Source organism: Corythoichthys intestinalis, chromosome 4 (genome assembly GCF_030265065.1).
Source record: "Corythoichthys intestinalis isolate RoL2023-P3 chromosome 4, ASM3026506v1, whole genome shotgun sequence".
NCBI lineage: Eukaryota > Metazoa > Chordata > Actinopteri > Syngnathiformes > Syngnathidae > Corythoichthys > Corythoichthys intestinalis.
The window spans coordinates 2,729,088-2,747,644 of NC_080398.1; the positions used below are offsets into that span (position 1 = coordinate 2,729,088).

At 39.0% G+C, this 18,557-nt stretch overlaps 1 protein-coding gene across 3 annotated transcripts in view; it reads left to right on the top strand.

Annotated features, from left to right (window-relative positions):
• Positions 1-18,557, top strand: part of LOC130914459 (protein PTHB1-like) — a 233,758-nt gene that overhangs the window by 40,417 nt on the left and 174,784 nt on the right. For all 3 annotated transcript variants that reach the window (XM_057833669.1, XM_057833670.1, XM_057833671.1), the window contains exons 9-13: positions 2,475-2,604; positions 13,318-13,499; positions 13,563-13,639; positions 15,819-15,872; positions 15,948-16,050. In XM_057833669.1, the coding sequence (XP_057689652.1) occupies positions 2,475-2,604; positions 13,318-13,499; positions 13,563-13,639; positions 15,819-15,872; positions 15,948-16,050 (546 nt within the window). The remainder of the gene's footprint in view (positions 1-2,474; positions 2,605-13,317; positions 13,500-13,562; positions 13,640-15,818; positions 15,873-15,947; positions 16,051-18,557) is intronic.

An 18,557-nucleotide genomic window follows, 5' to 3' on the forward strand; every position in this document is an offset into this window, starting at 1 on the left:
ATAGCAACCAGAAACATTCGATTTTCAAAAGGCCCCGCAAAGTCAATATGAATGCGACGCTTCACCCTATGGTGTGGGTGCTGTCATCTCCCATGTGTTCCCGAACGGAGATGAAAGACCAATTGCTTTCGCATCGAGAACACTTAACAAAGCAGAGTCAAACTATGCTCAATTGGAACGAGAAGCATTGAGCATTATTTTTGGTGTGAGGAAGTTCCACCAATATTTGTATGGAAGTAAGTTTACTTTGTTAACAGATCACAGACCACGGGATCTCATGCAGGAATCCCTTCGCTGGCTGCTGCTCGTCTTCAGAGTTGGGCTTTGTTGTTATCAGCTCACTCATACGACATCAAGTATCGTAAATCTGATTTGCATTGAAAGTGGCGACGAGGATGGGATAACACTTCTTTATTCAGTGTGCTTCTCAGCATATGTGTCACAGAAACATCACAGAGATTCTTTTTATACTGTAATACCACACCCACAGGAAGTGCACACTAATGGCAACAGCATTGTGACATAAATGTCACAGCAACCATGAAAGCAGAGGTGTCGTGGTTGCCCAAGAGTTAAGATGAAGCTCGCCATGCTAAATGCTAATGCTAACAAGAATGCCTCTATTTGGCCCTTTGTCTGTGGTCTGTGTCTGCACTGTGGTGATGTAGCCTGAGTAGCTATTCAATATGCTGCATACATTCCACATTTCCACTTTCGAAAAACAAATTAACAGAAATTCACAGATTTTGTTTTTCTTGGTCGATATGGCTGTGATATAGGTATTACGTTTGAAAAGAATTGTCTTTATTAGGTCTTAAAATGTCTTAAATTTACCTTGAGGAAACCTATAGGAACCCTGTCCTATAGCACCCTCTTGAGGTCACTTGGCGAAATTGTTCGTTGTGAAAGCCAAAATGGCTGCACGACGTACACTGTTTCAGCTTCAGCCATGATGTCGGTCTTTATTTATTCTTTGGGCAAGCTTTGTCCATGAATACTGTTTGCCTAAAGTACAGCACATACAGTATTTTTATTGTTGTACGAAAATTTGTATTTTTTATATTAGACATTTGTAGATTATTTTGAGTGTAACTTGTCTGTATAGTTAGCATACGTAGCTAATGCCGAGTTGTATGTCTATTCAGTTTTATGACGGTCTAAACCGGGCAATGGTCAGAGCGAGGAAAGCATATCTGGCGTATCGGTCGCGCCCTCATTTTTGGGTGAAAATTTCGGTTAAAAAAATTTGCGACCTATATTCGGTATATTTAAGAGGGTTTTAGTTTTATCACAATATAGTTTTTACTTGAGTAGATATGTGAAGAAGATACGCTACTTTTAAGCAGCTACTTTTGACTGCACTAGAGTTGCTAGAGTCACTTGTCCTATGATCACGCCGATGTGTTCAATCACGGGGCGTCTATAAAGCAACGTAAACTACTTAACACTAAGCGCTGCCATTACTTGAAAGCATGAATTTCAACATCTTAGTTTTTATTTGGGCACACATAAACCACAAAAAAACGGAAATTAAATTGTTTTAATTTCATTGTAGGAAACAGGAGTTCTCCACGAGAGAGCACTCATGCTTTTTGGACAGGTGAAGTTTCATTTCTGTAGATTTTTCTTGTTGGAATTCGATGATTTTTGTGTATTTTTTGGCCTAATATGGTCATGTAATAGTTTAAACTACAGTATGATAATAACTACCGTATTTAGCAACTTTTTATTTAAAAAAAAAAAATCACTTTATCAGCAGTTATTCATTACTTGAATATTCTCTTCAGTGAATGTTTTTTTGGGGGGGAATTGAGTACCTTCTTGGATGACTTTTTGTACTTGAGTTGTATTGTTTTTAAGTAACTGTCTTACTCGAGTACAATTTTTGGCTACTCTACCCACCTCTGTTCCTCGCTGACCGTCGACGTATTTGACCCATAGCGCCGTGTTTATTTTGCGTGTGGCCATCGCCGCAGGTCTAGTATTTATGTCTCATGTTTCAAAGGAAACTGCATGTGAGTTCAGATGTACTTTTTGCCATTTAAAGCGCAGCTACTTGCCGAAATGTAAATGTTATGATGTCATCACTCGGGTTATTCTCCGCTTTGCGGCTGCAGAGTTTATCACGTGTATTTTAACTCTTTTCCAGTCCTAAAAATAAAGATATTATACGAGCTGGGTGGCTAAAGAAAAGCCTAGGCATACGTGCAGCTTTCTCATTTTAACTTTTTCCAAACTTTAAAACTCATTTCTGTTTCTTTCCGTGGTGGTGTAGCACCAAATTATCTTCCTTTTAATAAAAAGATCAAGCTTTACATTAAGTAATTCAACGAGAAATAACCACAGAGTAACCTTTATGTGTAATGTACGACATTCTCCCTTTGCCCTTTAAAAAAGAAATTCAAATAAAAAGTACTTTTATGACAGTCATAACGTTTGCACTAATACATATTTTCTACTTGTTTTCCATTTAGTGAGCAATGGCAGCACCAACCTGTTGCTAGGCAACCACACCAACATGCTGCTGGTGTACCAGGACGTCACGCTCAAGTGGGCTGCCCAGCTCGCTTTCGTGCCCGTGGCGCTTCGGGTCGCCAACTTCCCGTGAGTGTGACACGCACGTACATGCTGTAGACAATTGTGGTAGATGTCCGATCCATTTGAACAAGGAGGGATGGCAGTAAATGATCACGTTTCAGTGCAATTGATGAATTCACCAACGATGTACGGTGCTGGCCAAAAGTATTGGCACCCAAGCAATTCTGTCAGATAATGCTCAATTTCCCCCAGAAAATGATTGCAATTACAAATGCTTTGGTAGAAATATTATAATATTATTTTTAGGGCTGTCAAAATTATCGCGTTAACGCGTGGTAATTAATTTTTTAAATTAATCATGTTAAAATATTTGACGCAATTAACGCACATTTCCCGCTAAGAAAGTATTCTGCCTTTTGGTAAGTTTTACAGCAAGGCTTTTTGTGCTGTCCAACAGCGAAAAGGGAAAGTTGATTGCGACGGCCGACGATTGAAGGATAGGTGGAATTTGGACTACTTCCTCACTAAAATACCGTATTTTTCGGACTACAAGTCGCTCCTGAGTATAAGTCGATCCAGCCATAAAATGCCCAACGAAGAGAAAAAAAACATATACAAGGCAATTTAATATAAAAATTAGGGCTGTCAAAATTATCGCGTCAACGCGCGGTAATTGATTTTTTAAATTAATCACGTTAAAATATTTGACGCAATTAACGCACATGTCCCGCTCAGAAAGTATTCTGCCTTTTGGTAAGTTTTACAGCAAGGCTTTTTGTGCTGTCCAACAGCGAACTCTTGTGGTCGCTTTGCGACATGGTTTATTGTTTTCTTGCCAGTTCATTATGGCTGCACGACGTCTCGGGCTGATAATGTTGTGCTTATATGATCCTTGGACATGATTTGTCCGTAAGTATGGTTGTTGTAAAGAATGTACATATTATGTTAGTAAGCGAAATGTTATATTGTTTGTATGAGACGCTTTTTGTTTATGTTTAGTGAACCTGTATAGCGTGCTAAGCTAACGTTGTTGCTAATGCAATGCTTGTGTACTTTTATTTTGTAGTTTTACGATGGTCTGAAGAGGACAATGGTTTGAGGCCATTTTATTAATAAATCAGATGAAAAAGGCAGAAGTCTAATTATTAAGGCGTCGTTCACTAGCTGTCTAGCTTTGGAAAAAGTAGACGCTTCGGAGTGAGGACAGCATAGACAGATTTAAATGACAGTAGAGTGAAATGCCCACTACAGTCCTTATGTACCGTATGTTGAATGTATATATCCATCTTGTGTCTTATCTTTCCATTCCAACAATTTATTTTACAGAATATATGTATAATTTACAGAAAAATATGGCATATTTTATAGATGGTTTGAATTGCGATTAATTAATTTTTAAGCTGTAATTAACTCGATTAAAGATTTTAATCGTTTGACAGCCCTAATTATTTTGCTTGCAATGAAAAAAACACAAAAGAGAATGGGGAAAAAAATTAAATCATTATTGTTTTACACAAAACTCCAGAAATGGGCCGGACAAAAGTATTGGCACCCTTTGAAAAATCATGTAATGCTCCTTTAATTTGTGTAATTAACAGCACCTGTTACTTGCCTCCGTGAAGTTGGCCCCCCCATCAGACGCAAATTTGTATCAAAATTATGTCAATCATTTGTGCTACGTTAGTGCTGGTTTGTGCTGCGCTAAGTTTCGTATTAATAACTGCAAAACGATGGCTGCACAAACGAAACTTAGTGCAGCACAAACCAGCACTAACGTAGCACAAACGATTGACATAATTTTGATACAAATTTGCGTCTGATGGGGGGCTGAGAGTGACGTCATCCCTATAAATTAATATCAATATCTCTAAAACTGTAGCAGTTCAAACAAAACTTTTTACAGCACAAACCAGCACTAACGAGGCACAATCAAATGACACCAGTGGGGTTCCATTCTGCCATAGATGGGGGGCTGGGTGAACTCTAGATGACCTAAAAAAAAAAATTTTTTTTAAATTAATAAGTGCAAAACGATGGCAGCACAAACAAAACTTTTTGCAGCACAAACCAGCACTAATGTAGCACAAACGATTGAGATAATTTTGACACAAATTTACGTCTGATGGGGGGCCAACTTCACAGAGGTCTGTTACTTACCTGTGGCACATAAGAGGTGTTGGCAAAAACTAAATCACACTTGCAGACAGTTAAAATGGATTAAAGTTGACTCAACCTCTCTCCTGTGTCCTTGTGTGTACCACATTGAGCATGGAGCAAAGAAAGAAGACCAAAGAACTGTCTGAGTACTTGAGAAGCCAAATTGTGAAGAAGTATGGGCAATCTCAATGCTACCAGTCCATGTCTACCGTGCGCAGTAGAGGCGTGTGAAATTTCCGATTCTTAGATTATTCACGATTCGGCCATGGAAGATTCGAGAACGATTCACAAACATCCAAATTCCGATTATTGAATTATACCAGGTAAAGCGGAACTAAAACAGTCAGCGCGGTCTTCGGGACGCAATGAGGAATGGACCGAGAGCAAATATCATGTTCAACTCATGCCGTTAGATAAAAAAAACAATCATACCTGACTGCAACCAACAGCCGCTACAAGCAATGCCCAGTTGCTAGTTGCTATAAACATACGGCTATTGTATATATCACATATATGTAAAACGAGGTGCAAAATGACGGACAGCCGCGATGTTAGAACATGTATTAGAGAACTAGATGCGAAATGACTGACTCGGCCGGCGTTAGCAAACAGCCGCCATCTTAGAGCAGTAGACTTCTCTTAAAGGCTCTGTTGTAGCGAACCTAATTAACTTCTTATCTAAAAAAAAAACCTCCTAAATCGGCAATCTTGACTAGAATCTATAAATGATGAAAAAGTTTTAAAAGTTTGATATGAAAAAGTAGACAGAAGGGAAGTTATGGAAGAACGGGAGCAATTTTAACAACTTTAACGGTTGATTCACAACACTGAATTCATTGAATTTAGTTTAAACCTGCTGATACAGAATGAGGACTTGAGTATTTTATTTACTGTTTTTAACTGTTAAAACTGCTAAAATAGTAGTTTGGTTTTGCCAGAGAGGATTTTTTAAAAACAATTTTGGAAGTAATGTACAAAACATTAAAAGAGGGGAGGGTGGGGCATCAGTAAACGATTTATAATCGAATCGGAGCCTCTGAATCGTAATCGAATCGTTAGGTGCCCAAAAATTCCCACCTCTAGTGCGCAGTGTCATCATTAAGTGTAAAGCCCATGGCACTGTGGCTAACCTCCCTAGATGTGAACGGAAAAGAAAAATTGACGAGAGATTTCAACGAAAGATTGTACAGATCCTGGATAAAGAACCTCGACTAACATCCAAACAAGTTCAAACTGTCCTGCAGTCCGAGAGTACAATAGTGTCAACCCGTACTATCCGGCGGCGTCTGAATGAAAAGGGACTCTATGGTAGGATACCCAGGAAGACCCCACTTCTGACCCAGAGACATTAAAAAGCCAGACTGGAGCTTTCCAAAACTTACCTGAGAAAGCCAAAAACGTTTTGGAAGAATTTTCTCTGGTCAGATGAGACAAAAGTAGAGCTTTTTGTGGAAATGCATCAACACCGAGTTTGCAGGAAAAAAACGAGGCCTTCAAGAAAAGAAAACGGTCCCCACAGTCAAACATGGTGGAGGTTCCCTGATGTTTTGGGGTTGCTTAGCTGCCTCTGGCACTGGACTGCATGGCCGTGTGCATGGCATTATGAAGTCTGAAAACCACCAACAAATTTTGCAGCATAATGTAGGGCCCAGTGTGAGAAAACTGGGCTTTCTTGTGTACTGTCTTTAGAAGAGGCTTCCTCCTGGGGTGACACCCATGCACACCAGGTTGATGTAGAGTGCGGCGTATGGTCTGAGCACTAACAGGCTGACCCCCCACCTCTTCAATCTCTGCAGCAATGCTGAAAGAACTCCTGTAACGAGTCACATGACATTTTCGAGGGAAAATGACAAGCAGTACTCAATTTGGACATTTAGGGATTTACTTAGTTTCTAAGGGGTGTACTCACTTTTGTTGCCAGGGGTTTAAATATTAAGGGCTATATTTTGAGTTATTTTGTGGGGAAAATAAATTATTATATAAGCTGCACACAGACTACTTTTCATTGGGTCAAAGTGTAATTTTGTCAGTGTTGTCCCATGAAATAATATACTTAAATATCTGGAGAAATGCGAGGGGTGTACTCACTTTTGTGATACACTGTAATCTTAGTCCATTCTTCTCTACAAAACTGCTGTAGTTCAGTCAGATTCCAGGAATGTGTGGCATGAATCGCTGTCTTTAGGTCATCCCACAACAACTCAATGGGGTTCAAGTCTGAAGTTCATTTACATCCGACTTTTGGATCCTTGTCTTCTTGCAGGATCCATCCTCTTTTTAGCTTCAATTGTCTAACAGACGTTCTCAGTTTTCCCTGCAAAACATCCTGATAAACGTTTGAATTCATTCTTCCATTAATAATTGCAAGTTGTCCAGGCCCTGAGGTAGCAAAACAGCCCGAAATCATGATGCTCCCTCCACAATGCTTCACAGTGGGGATGAGGTGTTGATGTTGGTGAGCTGTTCCATTTTTCCTCCACACATGACGTTGTGTGTTTCTCCCAAACAATTCAACTTTGGTTTCATCAGTCCACAAAATATTTTGCCAAAACTTCTGTGGAGTGTCCAAGTGCCTTTTTGCGAACATGAAACTTGCAACGATGTTTTTATAAACCGGAGTTGAGTCCTCCCATGATCACCATTCTTGGCCATAGTTTTACATATAGTTGATGTGTGCACAGAGCTATTGGACTGTGCCAGTGATATCTGTAAGTCGTTAGCAGACACTCTAGATTTTTTTTTTAACCGCTCTGGGTATTCTGCGCTGAACTCTTTGGAGGACAGCCACTCCATGGGAGAGAAGCAATAGTGCCAAATTCTCTCAATTTGTAGACGACTTCTCTGACTGTCGTTTGATGAACATCCAGACTTTTAGAGATGGTTTTGTATCCTTTCCCAGCTTTATACAAATCAACACTTCTTGATCGCAGGTCTTCAGATAGCTCTGTTGACCGAGCCATGATGCACATCAGACAATGCTTCTAGTTAAGACATTTCTTACCAGGTGTGCGTTTTATAGTGGGCAGGGCAGCTTTAAACCACTCATCAGTGATTGGGCACACACCTGACTTAAAATGTTTGGTAAAATTGGTTTCAATTGCTCTTTAAGTCTCCTTAGGCAGAGGGTTCACTTACTTATTTTTCCCCCTTCTGTCATTGTTTGCATACTATCCTCATTAAAATACGAAAACCTATTAATGTCTTGGTAGTTTTAGTTAAAGCAGACACTGTTTTCTCATCTGTGTGATTTTGACAAAGATCAGATCACATTTGATGGTGATTTTATGCAGAAATGTGAGAAGTTCCAAAAGGTTCAGATACTTTTTCATACCACTGTATAATAAATCTATCCAAAATTATCTCAACACCTGCCAACCTGGGTTCTTTGGTGTCTTTGCTTGCGTTCAACATCAGCGGCAGTGGGAGGTAGCATCCCACCGTGGACAAAATGGGCCTTCTGCGTTAGTGTTTCCGTCACAATCGGCTGCGTGCGTGAGTGTGTTTCCGCAGCAGTTAAAGCCGACATTTTAACGCTGGCGATTTCCTCCTACGCAGGTGCGGAGCCTCAACCTGAACCCCGCCACCCTCGCGTTTGTGTGTGTTATGTGTGTGTTGGTCTGGAAATACGACACATCTGCAACCATTTAACACACACTCACTCAATCCGTTAAAACACGTTATTGCATCACTTAGCATTTCCTGCTGCTCTCTTTTCCCATTTTTGTTCTGTCAGGAAACATTGGATGAATTTGACATATGTAAAAATGAAATAGGATTTGTCCCCATAATAGTGCTCCCCTCATATAATATTTTCCCCCCCACACCCTTTGACCGATTCGCACCATTCCAACATCCAAACGTTTATATTAGGGCTGTCAAGCGATTAAAATTTTTAATCGAGTTAATTACAGCTTAAAAATTAATTAATCGCAATTCACACCATCTATAAAATATGCCATATTTTTCTGTAAATTATACATATATTCTGTAAAATGTTGGAATGGAAAGATAAGACACAAGATGGATATATACATTCAACATACGGTACATAAGGACTGTAGTGGGCATTTCACTCTACTGTCATTTAAAGGGTATGTAGTGCCCTGGGAAATTTTAATATTCCATCATTTATCCATAAACGCATGCCTTTTGTATTCATATCATGCCACTTCGTGTAATTACAAGAAAATGAGAGAAATTTGGCTCGATTGTCAAGCTAAAACGACCGGCGCCCGAGATCTGGCAGATTGTGTGCGTGATGTCACGACAAGTGAAGAGAGTGCGACCGGCCACTATGGGGGCAGCGCCTGTCTGCATCAATATAATTTCTTCTAGTGAGGGGAGAATTAGAGGTGTTTTGAGCTGTTTATGCTGATGCATTGTGTTCGTCCTGCACATATTCCAGGTTCCCTCATGAAGAAACACCCCTCGTTGTCAATAAAAGAGAATTCAGAATTGTTTCTTCAACAAGAAAAAGGCTCAGTGCTTTAATACTGAATGGCGGCGATGATGGCAGACAATTTCGTTTCTAGTTTCAGCGACGAATCCGACGTAGAAGGACGTAACGAATGTTCATCTAATGGTGACGAGGAGAGTTACGAAGCTTTAATCGGTGTTTTAGGTTACCAATTTGAGCCCAAACGAACGCCAATGCAGCGTAATGAAACAGTCATTGAGGGGAGCAATGACACTGATGAAACATCGGCAGCAGATCCTGTGGGAAACACCAATGATTTGTTTTGCATTTCTATTTGTGAAGCTGATACACCGTGACTGCAAAATAAAGGAATGCATAGAATAATTATCATTTATCATAGCTTTTCGCTCTGCCAACAAACACAAATATGAATGGGATCAGAGGATTTGTTCTATATATTTTACGAACGATAACTTATACATGTGTCCAGTCCTGTATCCAATGCGTGACATTTTTTTTTTATTATAAAAGAGTACTCACTCTGGCCATTTCAAGCTTGGCTGCTCCCCTCCTTTGCTTAGCTTTAGCCTCCTTTACCAGTCATCGTCCTCTTTCTTGATAGGTGGCCTGTATGGTCGACACCGCATCTCCTTTGAGCAGCAATCTTTTAGCAAAACCCGATTTCTCTTGTCCATAGTTCGAGAAGCTTTCAGGTGGAAAATGCACACCGCAGAAAAGCGTGCCGGAGGCAGTGTCTAGAAAATTAGCCCTCTTTGCACGGACGAACTTTACCCATTGTCTGTGTAGTCCAGCTTTTTATTTCGCGTTCAGGAACTCATGGATACTATATTCCGATAAATAACTATTTGTACACCACATAGCACAGCAGTTTTGAACCATTTTTGTGATGTTTTGGTCAAACAAACCCCAACGCTACTCTCTCGTCATTAAAAAACAATGGCACCTGGCTCCGCCTCGACTGTCAATCACTTGTCGTGACGTCTCCGCCCCATTCGGCTGTTTCCGGAACAATTTCGGAAATGTTCGTCATTTTCGATCTATTTTCGATAATTGCTCATTAATGTGATTGATTTTTTTTAACTTTATCAATATTTGTTATCTTGGCACATAACGGTTCTATTGATGTCTCACACCCCCTTTGCCGCTACATACTCTTTAAATCTGTCTATGCTGTCCTCACTCCAAAGCGTCTACTTTTTCCAAAGCTAGACAGCTAGTGAACAACGCCTTAATAATCAGACTTCTTCCTTTTTCATCTGATTTATTAATAAAATGGCCTCAAACCATTGTCCTCTTTAAACCGTCGTAAAACTACAAAAAAAAAAGTACACAAGCATTGCATTAGCAACAACGTTAGCTTAGCACGCTATACAGGTTCACTAAACATAAACAAAAAGTGTCTCATACAAAAAATATAACATTTCGCTTACTAACACAATATGCACATTCTTTACAACAACCATACTTACGGACAAATCTTGCCCAAGGATCATATAAGCACAACATTCAGGCATGAAAATCTCTCACCTTTCGGCGAAATTCGCCGTTTTGAAGTCAAAAAGGATGACCTACGTGAATCGTGTAGATCCGAGGAGAAAAATTTTTTAGGGGGGGGGGGGGGTGTCGTTTGTAGACATGTGCCAGTTACCTTCACGGATTACCATGCTATGAAAACGTCGCGGTTACAAAACCACTAAAATTTTCCATCATACAGTAGTACGTATTCGTTATTTTTCATGTGTCGAAAATGCAGCCAGAATTAGCTTGGCGCGGCAGCGCTTACCCCTTCCCCTGTTTGATGCTGCGTGTGTCAGTGACGCTATTCCAGCAAACCCAAAAACAAGCACTCCAATCGCAAGGCGTAAATTCTTCAATTTATTGATCTCTCAAATCGTGGTAACTGAAATATACCAAATGAATACATTTAAAACGTTGTACACTCGTATTTTTCCACATGTGAGTAGCTTCAACAGTTTAGCTTCATGAAAAAGTTCGTCAAAAACAAAACACACATTTTCCTTTCAAATTCAATACACAAAGTTACTAAAAACTTACAAAGACGAATGATAGGCAAGGCTTAGCTAGGACAGCAACTTCATTGAGGTTAATCACAGCCGCTGAGAGAAAAACAAGTTTGTATGCGGGGAGGGAAAAAAAAAAAAAGAGCGTCAAAGATCGCTAATTGCGACAGATGATCTTGTACTAAGCACAAATTCACATTCGCTGGAGGAGGTAAAGTATCACTCCCAATTGTTTTTAGATGAATGCATTTGCCAGCATATTGAATTTAGTGAGTAATGGTTTACGTTTTCATATTTTGTGGTATGACAAAGTTACTGCCGTTCGTTGCAGCTTGCATTGAACACTGCCGGAGCGTCCGGTGAAAAAATAGCTCCCGTTAAGGTAGCGTCAAGCTTGTGTATTTAACGGTAATATAAAAGCAGTGTTGTCAATAACGCGGTATCGTAATGCGTAACTAATCTGATTACTTTCTTTCAGTAAAGAACAATCTTACGCGTTCATTTTTCTAAATCAGTAATCTGAGTAAAATTACTTTCCTTGATGCCTGTGCGTTACTATTTTGTTATTGCCCCATAATGTGTGTAGAATGAAGAATACTGTAGTCATGGGAGTGACATCACGTCACATTTTTTAATCGGGGATGGAACAAAAAGGGTCACGTGTATTACCATGATGCGTGAGCGCTGGGAGTTTGCGGCCAAAACAACATAGCCTTGCTACCTCGCCAGGATGCAATGAAATAGGCAGGAGATATACTACAAACGGCTGCATTTGCACACTGGAAACACAGCCATTACTTCACATTTTTGTCCAGTAAAGATAACAAAAATATCTCCGTGCGCTGCAAACTTTGCGCTGGCTCAAAAAGACTGTCCACCGCTATAAGCATCCAATTCAAGCACCACTTGGAATTACAGCACAACAGGTAACACGACAGCCAGGACTTTTTGATGCTGCTCGTGCTCAGTCCTCGGTTCAAGCTCAGTTGTTGTTGAGGGTTTTGAAAGCTTAGGTTTAAAGAAATTCTAAATATCCATCTTGCCTCCTCAGCTGTAGTTTTGGCTAAGCAATGCAAACGGCTGTCTCTAAGGTTCTATAGTCACATGATCTGTTGGAAAAATAATTTGGACCCATTATGAAATACTTTGAAGGATTCCTGTTCATTTTATTCATTTGTGTTGTTTGTTTTATTGCTCTAAAACTTTTATAGACAACAGTTTAAGGGCCATATTCAATAGTCTTTATTTTAAAGGGGAAGTTCAGAATTTTTTACATTAGGCTTAATCTTTGAGTTTGCCGGGGTTTAATTAGTCGTTGGAAATGATTTGAACAAATTCTGTGCAGTTTGACAGTTATTTGTTAGTTTCAGGGCTCCGGAGTGGCTAAGCTAGCGCGAGTCAATGGTGGTTAAATTCAACTCCTTCAACTAATTAAACCCCCGTTAACTCGAATATTAAGCCTTATGTGAAAAATTAAAATGGTCAAATTCGCCACATGTAGGACGTTTTGCCAACGGCGGACATTTTGGCAGAACGCCGGAACATATTTCCTCCACACCTTTCTCACCTTTTTAACCCCTGACCCATTTTCATGCCTGAACATTACAACGTGGGCGTCAGCCCGAGACGTCGTGCAGCCATATTGAACTGTCAGTGTCAAGAAAACAATAAACCATGTCGCAAAGCGACCACAAGAGTTCGCTGTTGGACAGCACAAAAAGCCTTGCTGTGCTGTAAAACTTACCAAAAGGCAGAATACTGTCTGAGCGGGACATGTGCGTTATTTGCTTCAAATATTTTAACGTGATTAATTAAAAAAATTAATTACCGCGCGTTAACGCGATAATTTTGACAGCCCTAGTTTAAATAAATAATGCGATGCAGGCCCTCATTTGATTTCGACTCTAACGTTTGTACATACATACATACTCTACATAAATATCCTCATTCATTTCCAATGGCAAAAACATTAACATTTTGAAATTACAAAATTTATCATTATCTCGCTCCCATTTTTTGTCCAATTGATATCTTTTACACATCAAAAATGTCAAGTGCCCCTAAATGAATACGAAGTGACCAAAAATCTTTAATAGGTATTGTATTACAAATCAAAACAAATGTGTTATGTTGCGTCTGGTGCCATTTTGTCTTTGGCGCTAGGGATCTGAAGGGCGCCGTGGTGAGCCTGAGTTGGGACGGCCACCTGCTGTGCTCCTACATGGGCACCGACCCGTCCTTCTTCTCCACGCCCAAGGTGGACGCCCGCGAGGTGGACTACGAGCAGGCTGACGCCGAGATGAAGCAGCTGTACAAGTTCATCAGGGAGGCCAGCAGGACGCAAGGTTGGAGGGATTTGCACCAACTACCAAAAAATAAACGATTAAAAAGAGATTTTTTTTTTCCAGACATTCTACCAAAAGGTGAAAATGAAGAGAACGTGACAGTGACAGCGTGCGTGTCTTCAAACATGGACATCCCCTCGGTACTTGCTCAGAGACATGCACTATATCACAAAAATTAGTTCATTAAATGAAGACATTTGCCACATCGGATTTAATTTTGCTACTGGAGTCCCTTTCTGTTCTGTTCCATCTTGTTCCAATTCCTGTTCTGGTTCTCGTTTCCCTTTCTGTTCTATTCTTGTTCTGCCCCTATTCTGCTCTATTCTTACTTTGTTCCTATTCTGTTCCATTTCTCTACTTTTCCTGTTCTGTTCCGTTCCTGTTCTGTCACGTTTCTTTACTCTTCCTGTTGTGTTCCATTTCTGTTCTGTTCTATTCCTATTCTCTTCCATTGCTATTCTGTTCCTTTTCTGCGCTATTCCCACTTTTTTGCTATTCTGTTGCTATTCTGCACTATTCCCACTTTGCTGCTATTCTGTTCCTATTCTGCTCTGTTCCATTCCTCTTGTATTCCTATTCTGTTCCATTGCTGTTGTATTCCTACTCTGTTCCGTTCCTTTTCAATTCTTTTCCTGTTCTGCTCGATCCCTGCTTTGTTCCTAGTCTGTTCCGTTCATATTCTATTCTGTCCCTGTTCTGTTCCATTGTTATTCTATTCCTATTCTGTACCGTTTATATTCCTATTCTGTTCCTATTCTACTCTATTCTTTCTTCGTTCCTATTCTGTTCCTTTCCTATTCTATTCTCTTCCTGATCTGTTCCGTTTCTCTACTCTTCCTATTCTGTTTCATTTCTCTTCTGTTCCATTCCTGTTCCTGTTCTGTTAATTGCTATTCTATTCTTATTCTGTTTCATTGCTATTCTGTTCCTATTCTGCTCTATGCCTACTTTGCTGCTATTCTGTTTCTATTTTGTTCCATTCCTTTTCTGTTCTGTTCCTGTTCTGCTCTATCCCTACTTTGTTCCTATTCTGTTCTTTCCCTGTTCTCTTCCGTCTCTCTACTATTCCTGTTCTGTTCCATTGCTATTCTATTTTATAATCTGTTCCTGTTTTGCTTTATTCCTACTTTGTTCCTATTCTATTCTGTTCCTGTTCTGCTCTATTCGTACTCTGTTCCTATTCTGTTCCATTCCTATTCTATTCTGCTCCCGTTTTATTCTGTTTCTCTACTATTCCCGTTCTGTTCCATTTATGCTATGTTCCATTCCTATTCTGTTCGATTGCTATTCTGTTCCTATTCTGCTCTATTCGTACTTTATTACTATTCTGTTCCTGTTCTGTTCTGTTCCATTGCTATTGTGTTCCTGTTCTGCTCTATGCGTACTTTGTTCCTATTCTGTTCCGTTCCTATTCTATTCTGTTCCTGTTCTGTTTCTCTCTTATTTCTGTTTGGTTCCGTTCTTGTTCAGTTTCTAGTCTAGGTCTTGGTCTTGTTTGGCCTTGGTCTTGTCTGGTCTCTAGTCTTTACTGTTGATTCTAGGGCATTTCTGGGTCACTTCCTGTTGATTTTGGGACAATTCAAGGATTTTATTTGGGGGGGCGGGGTCAAAAATAATAACTGCTAATGGAGATTGATATCAGGTCAGGTTTTTGCCCATTGGAAATAAATGGAGATGGTTTTGTCAAATTATGCTGGAACTGTACGTTTTTGTGCAACTTTTGTGCTCCTTAACTTCCTGAATTTGTTTACGTGTAAATTATGTGAATATGATAAGAAAATGTAAGACGACAGACATTTTTTCCCTATTGGAAATGAAGGGGGCTCTTTTTGACAAAACCTTGCAATTTTGCAAGATCCCGCTGTGAATTTTTGAAAGAAGGGGGAGCTGAAAAAGCCGACAGGGAAAAATATCTGAATATTTAATGTTGGGATTAGTTTTACGATGACTTTTTGAAGCATTTCCAAATGTCGTACAAGGATAAATAAATAATCCCCAAATTAATAGATAACAAATGGATCTCAGTGAGCTTTATTATATGTAATTTGTTAGTGCTAAGTGGTTTTAGGTGTGAATGGTTAGCGTGGGTGTCAAATTCTCTGTTATTGTTCTTACACGCTCATAATGCTCACTGGAAGTTCAATACGGCACCTCGAGGCAAAGAACACCCTGTAATTAGGCCTGATTTGGACGTTTTAACAAATGTGTGTAGTCTCTTTTGTCGCCAGCTGCCTAAATATTGTTGGTAGTGTTATTTTTTTCTCATGTTTTCCCATGACAAGATTAAATCTGATCCTTTTTTTATGTCTGGTTGTGCAGCAAGCTTTGATCCAAGACATGGCTGGCTTTCCTGTTCCTTCGGTGAACGTAAAGGTGAGTTCAGAATCACTCTTGATGATTTTTTTGAAAATTCGGTTTAATGTTGGTCTTCCTCGGAAATGCGCGCAGGTGACGGTGAAAGCCAACAGCGTGCTGGCTTCTTCCAGACTAATCGTCGGAGTTCAACCTCCGCTTGCCGTCACTCAGGACCAGTTTGTCCTCGAACCTTTAGGTCAGTTTGCATGTGTGTGTGTGCGTCTGCACGGACAACATGGCTGACAAATTGTCAGCAGATTTTTCTCATCCTTTGGGTTTCGCATGCTTGTACATGTGAGAGTACTTGTGTTACACTTTGGACAATAGGTTGAAAAACAACGCAATTTGCTTCAAGCAGCTGTAATAATGGGAGCGCTTCCATTAATCCCTTGCAAAGGTTTTCCTCATTTCGACTTTTATTAAAAAAAAATAAAAAATGCGGCATGATAGTGAGATGAAGAGATTCATCCCGTGAGGTAAATTTGTCAAAGAAGAAATACAAAAAAAAACATATGAAAGAGTAATTTGGTTCACAAAGTTATTCAAGTAAAAGGTGAAATATATTTTCTAACCTCTGCGACCTTTGACCTCACGACCCCAAAATGCAATCACCTCTTCTGTTTCATATTGTAAAATATCCTGTAATTTGATAATCCCTTGATTCGTTCTTGTGTATTCGCAAAATTCCTTTTCCGACCTTTGTGACCTTTGACCTTATCACCCGCAAATTTGATTTTTAGTTTATATGACACACTTATCCTGCAAGTTTGATCATTTTTTTTGTTCTTTATTTATTACACCACCCCTTTTATGACCTTCCTGACCTTTGACCTCATGACCCCAAAATGTAATCACCACTTTTGATTCATGTTAAAATATGTCCTGCAAGTGTGGTATTAAGCCCTTTACTTATTATTAGTTATCGCAAAATTCCTTTTCTGATCTGTGACCTTTCACCTCATTTACCCAAAATATAATTGACTCTTCCAGTTTATATTAAATACGTCCTTCAAGTTTTATCATCTTTTTCCTTCATTTATCTTGACCTTTGACCTTACTAACCCAAATTATACTCACCTCCTTTATTTCATATACAAAATATGTCCTGAAAGAGTGACAATAATGCCTTTATTCTTTTTTGAGTGATCAAAAAATTCCTTTTCCGATATCTATGACCTTTGACCTCATAACCCACCAAATTAATCACCTCTTCTGGCTCATATTAAACGGACCCTACAAGTTAACTCATCATACCTTTATTTATTATTGGTTATCACGAAATTCCTTTTTTGACCCCTGTGACCTTTGACCTCATTTACCCTTAAATTTGACTCTTCCAGTTCATATTACATACATGTCCTCCAATATTGATTATAACCTATTTTTCGTTATTGATTTATCACAACATCTTGACCTTTTTCATTTACCCCAAAATTTAACCGACTCTTCTAGGTCATATTACATATTACGTACATCCTTCAAGATTTATCATCTTTGATGTTGATTGATCACATTAAAACTGTTCATAGCAATCGGATACTCAGATTTCCATTCTCCGTGTCAAACAGGACCGGTTTAAAAATAAATCATCTTTTTTCTTCATTTATTCAAGCCCTTTGACCTTATTACCCAAAATTGTAATCACCTCCTTATTTCATATTCAAAATATGCCCTGAAACGGTGACAATAATGACTTAATTATTTTCGAGTGATCACGAAATTCCTTTTCCAATCTCTGACTTTTGACCTCATAACCCCCTCTTCTGGTACAATCATACCCTGCAAGTTTACTTACCATACCTTTCTTTCTTTATTTCTTATTTGTAATTATAAAGTTCCTTTCTCTGACCCCTGTAACCTTTGACCTCATTTAGCCTAAAATTTATTTGACTCTTCCAGTTCATATTACATACATGTCCTCCAAGATTGATCGTAATCATTTTTCGTTGATTTATCACATTGTGACCATTGACATCATTACCCCAAAATGCAATCGCCTCACTCATTTCATTATACAAGCATATCCTGCAAATGTAATGATAATGCCTTTATTCACCCTTGAGTGATCATGAAATTCCTTTTCTGATATCTATGACCTTTGACCTCATAAACCCCATATTTAATTACCTTTTCTGACTCATATTACAAACATACCCTGCAAGTTTACTAATCATTTATTTCTTACGATTGTTTATCACAAAATTCCTCTTTCTGACCTCTGTGACCTTTGACCTCATTTACCCTAAAATTTAATGGACTCTTCCAGTTAATATTATATCCATGTATTCCAGAATTGATCATAACCTCTTTTTCGTTATTGTTTTATTGCATTGTGACCTTTGACCCGATTACCCAAAATGCAATCTGGGGTAATAGAAGCATAATAGAAGCATGTCCTGCAAATGTGATTATAATCCCTTTTTTTATTTATTATTAGGTATCGCAAAATGAATTTTTCTGACCTCTGTGACCTTTGACATCATGACCTTAAAATTTACATGCATACATATGGAACCAAATGCATAACTTCCGATTCCACAAGTTTCACCTACTGGCGGAGGTAATAAAAGAAACATTACACCGAATTGAAGTGCAATATTAATCTTAGATGTCACAAACAGGATCCTTAAATTTAGAATTGGCTGCTATTTAAAGCCATTCCTTTCTTAATCTATCCATTATCACCATACATCAAAACTTCAT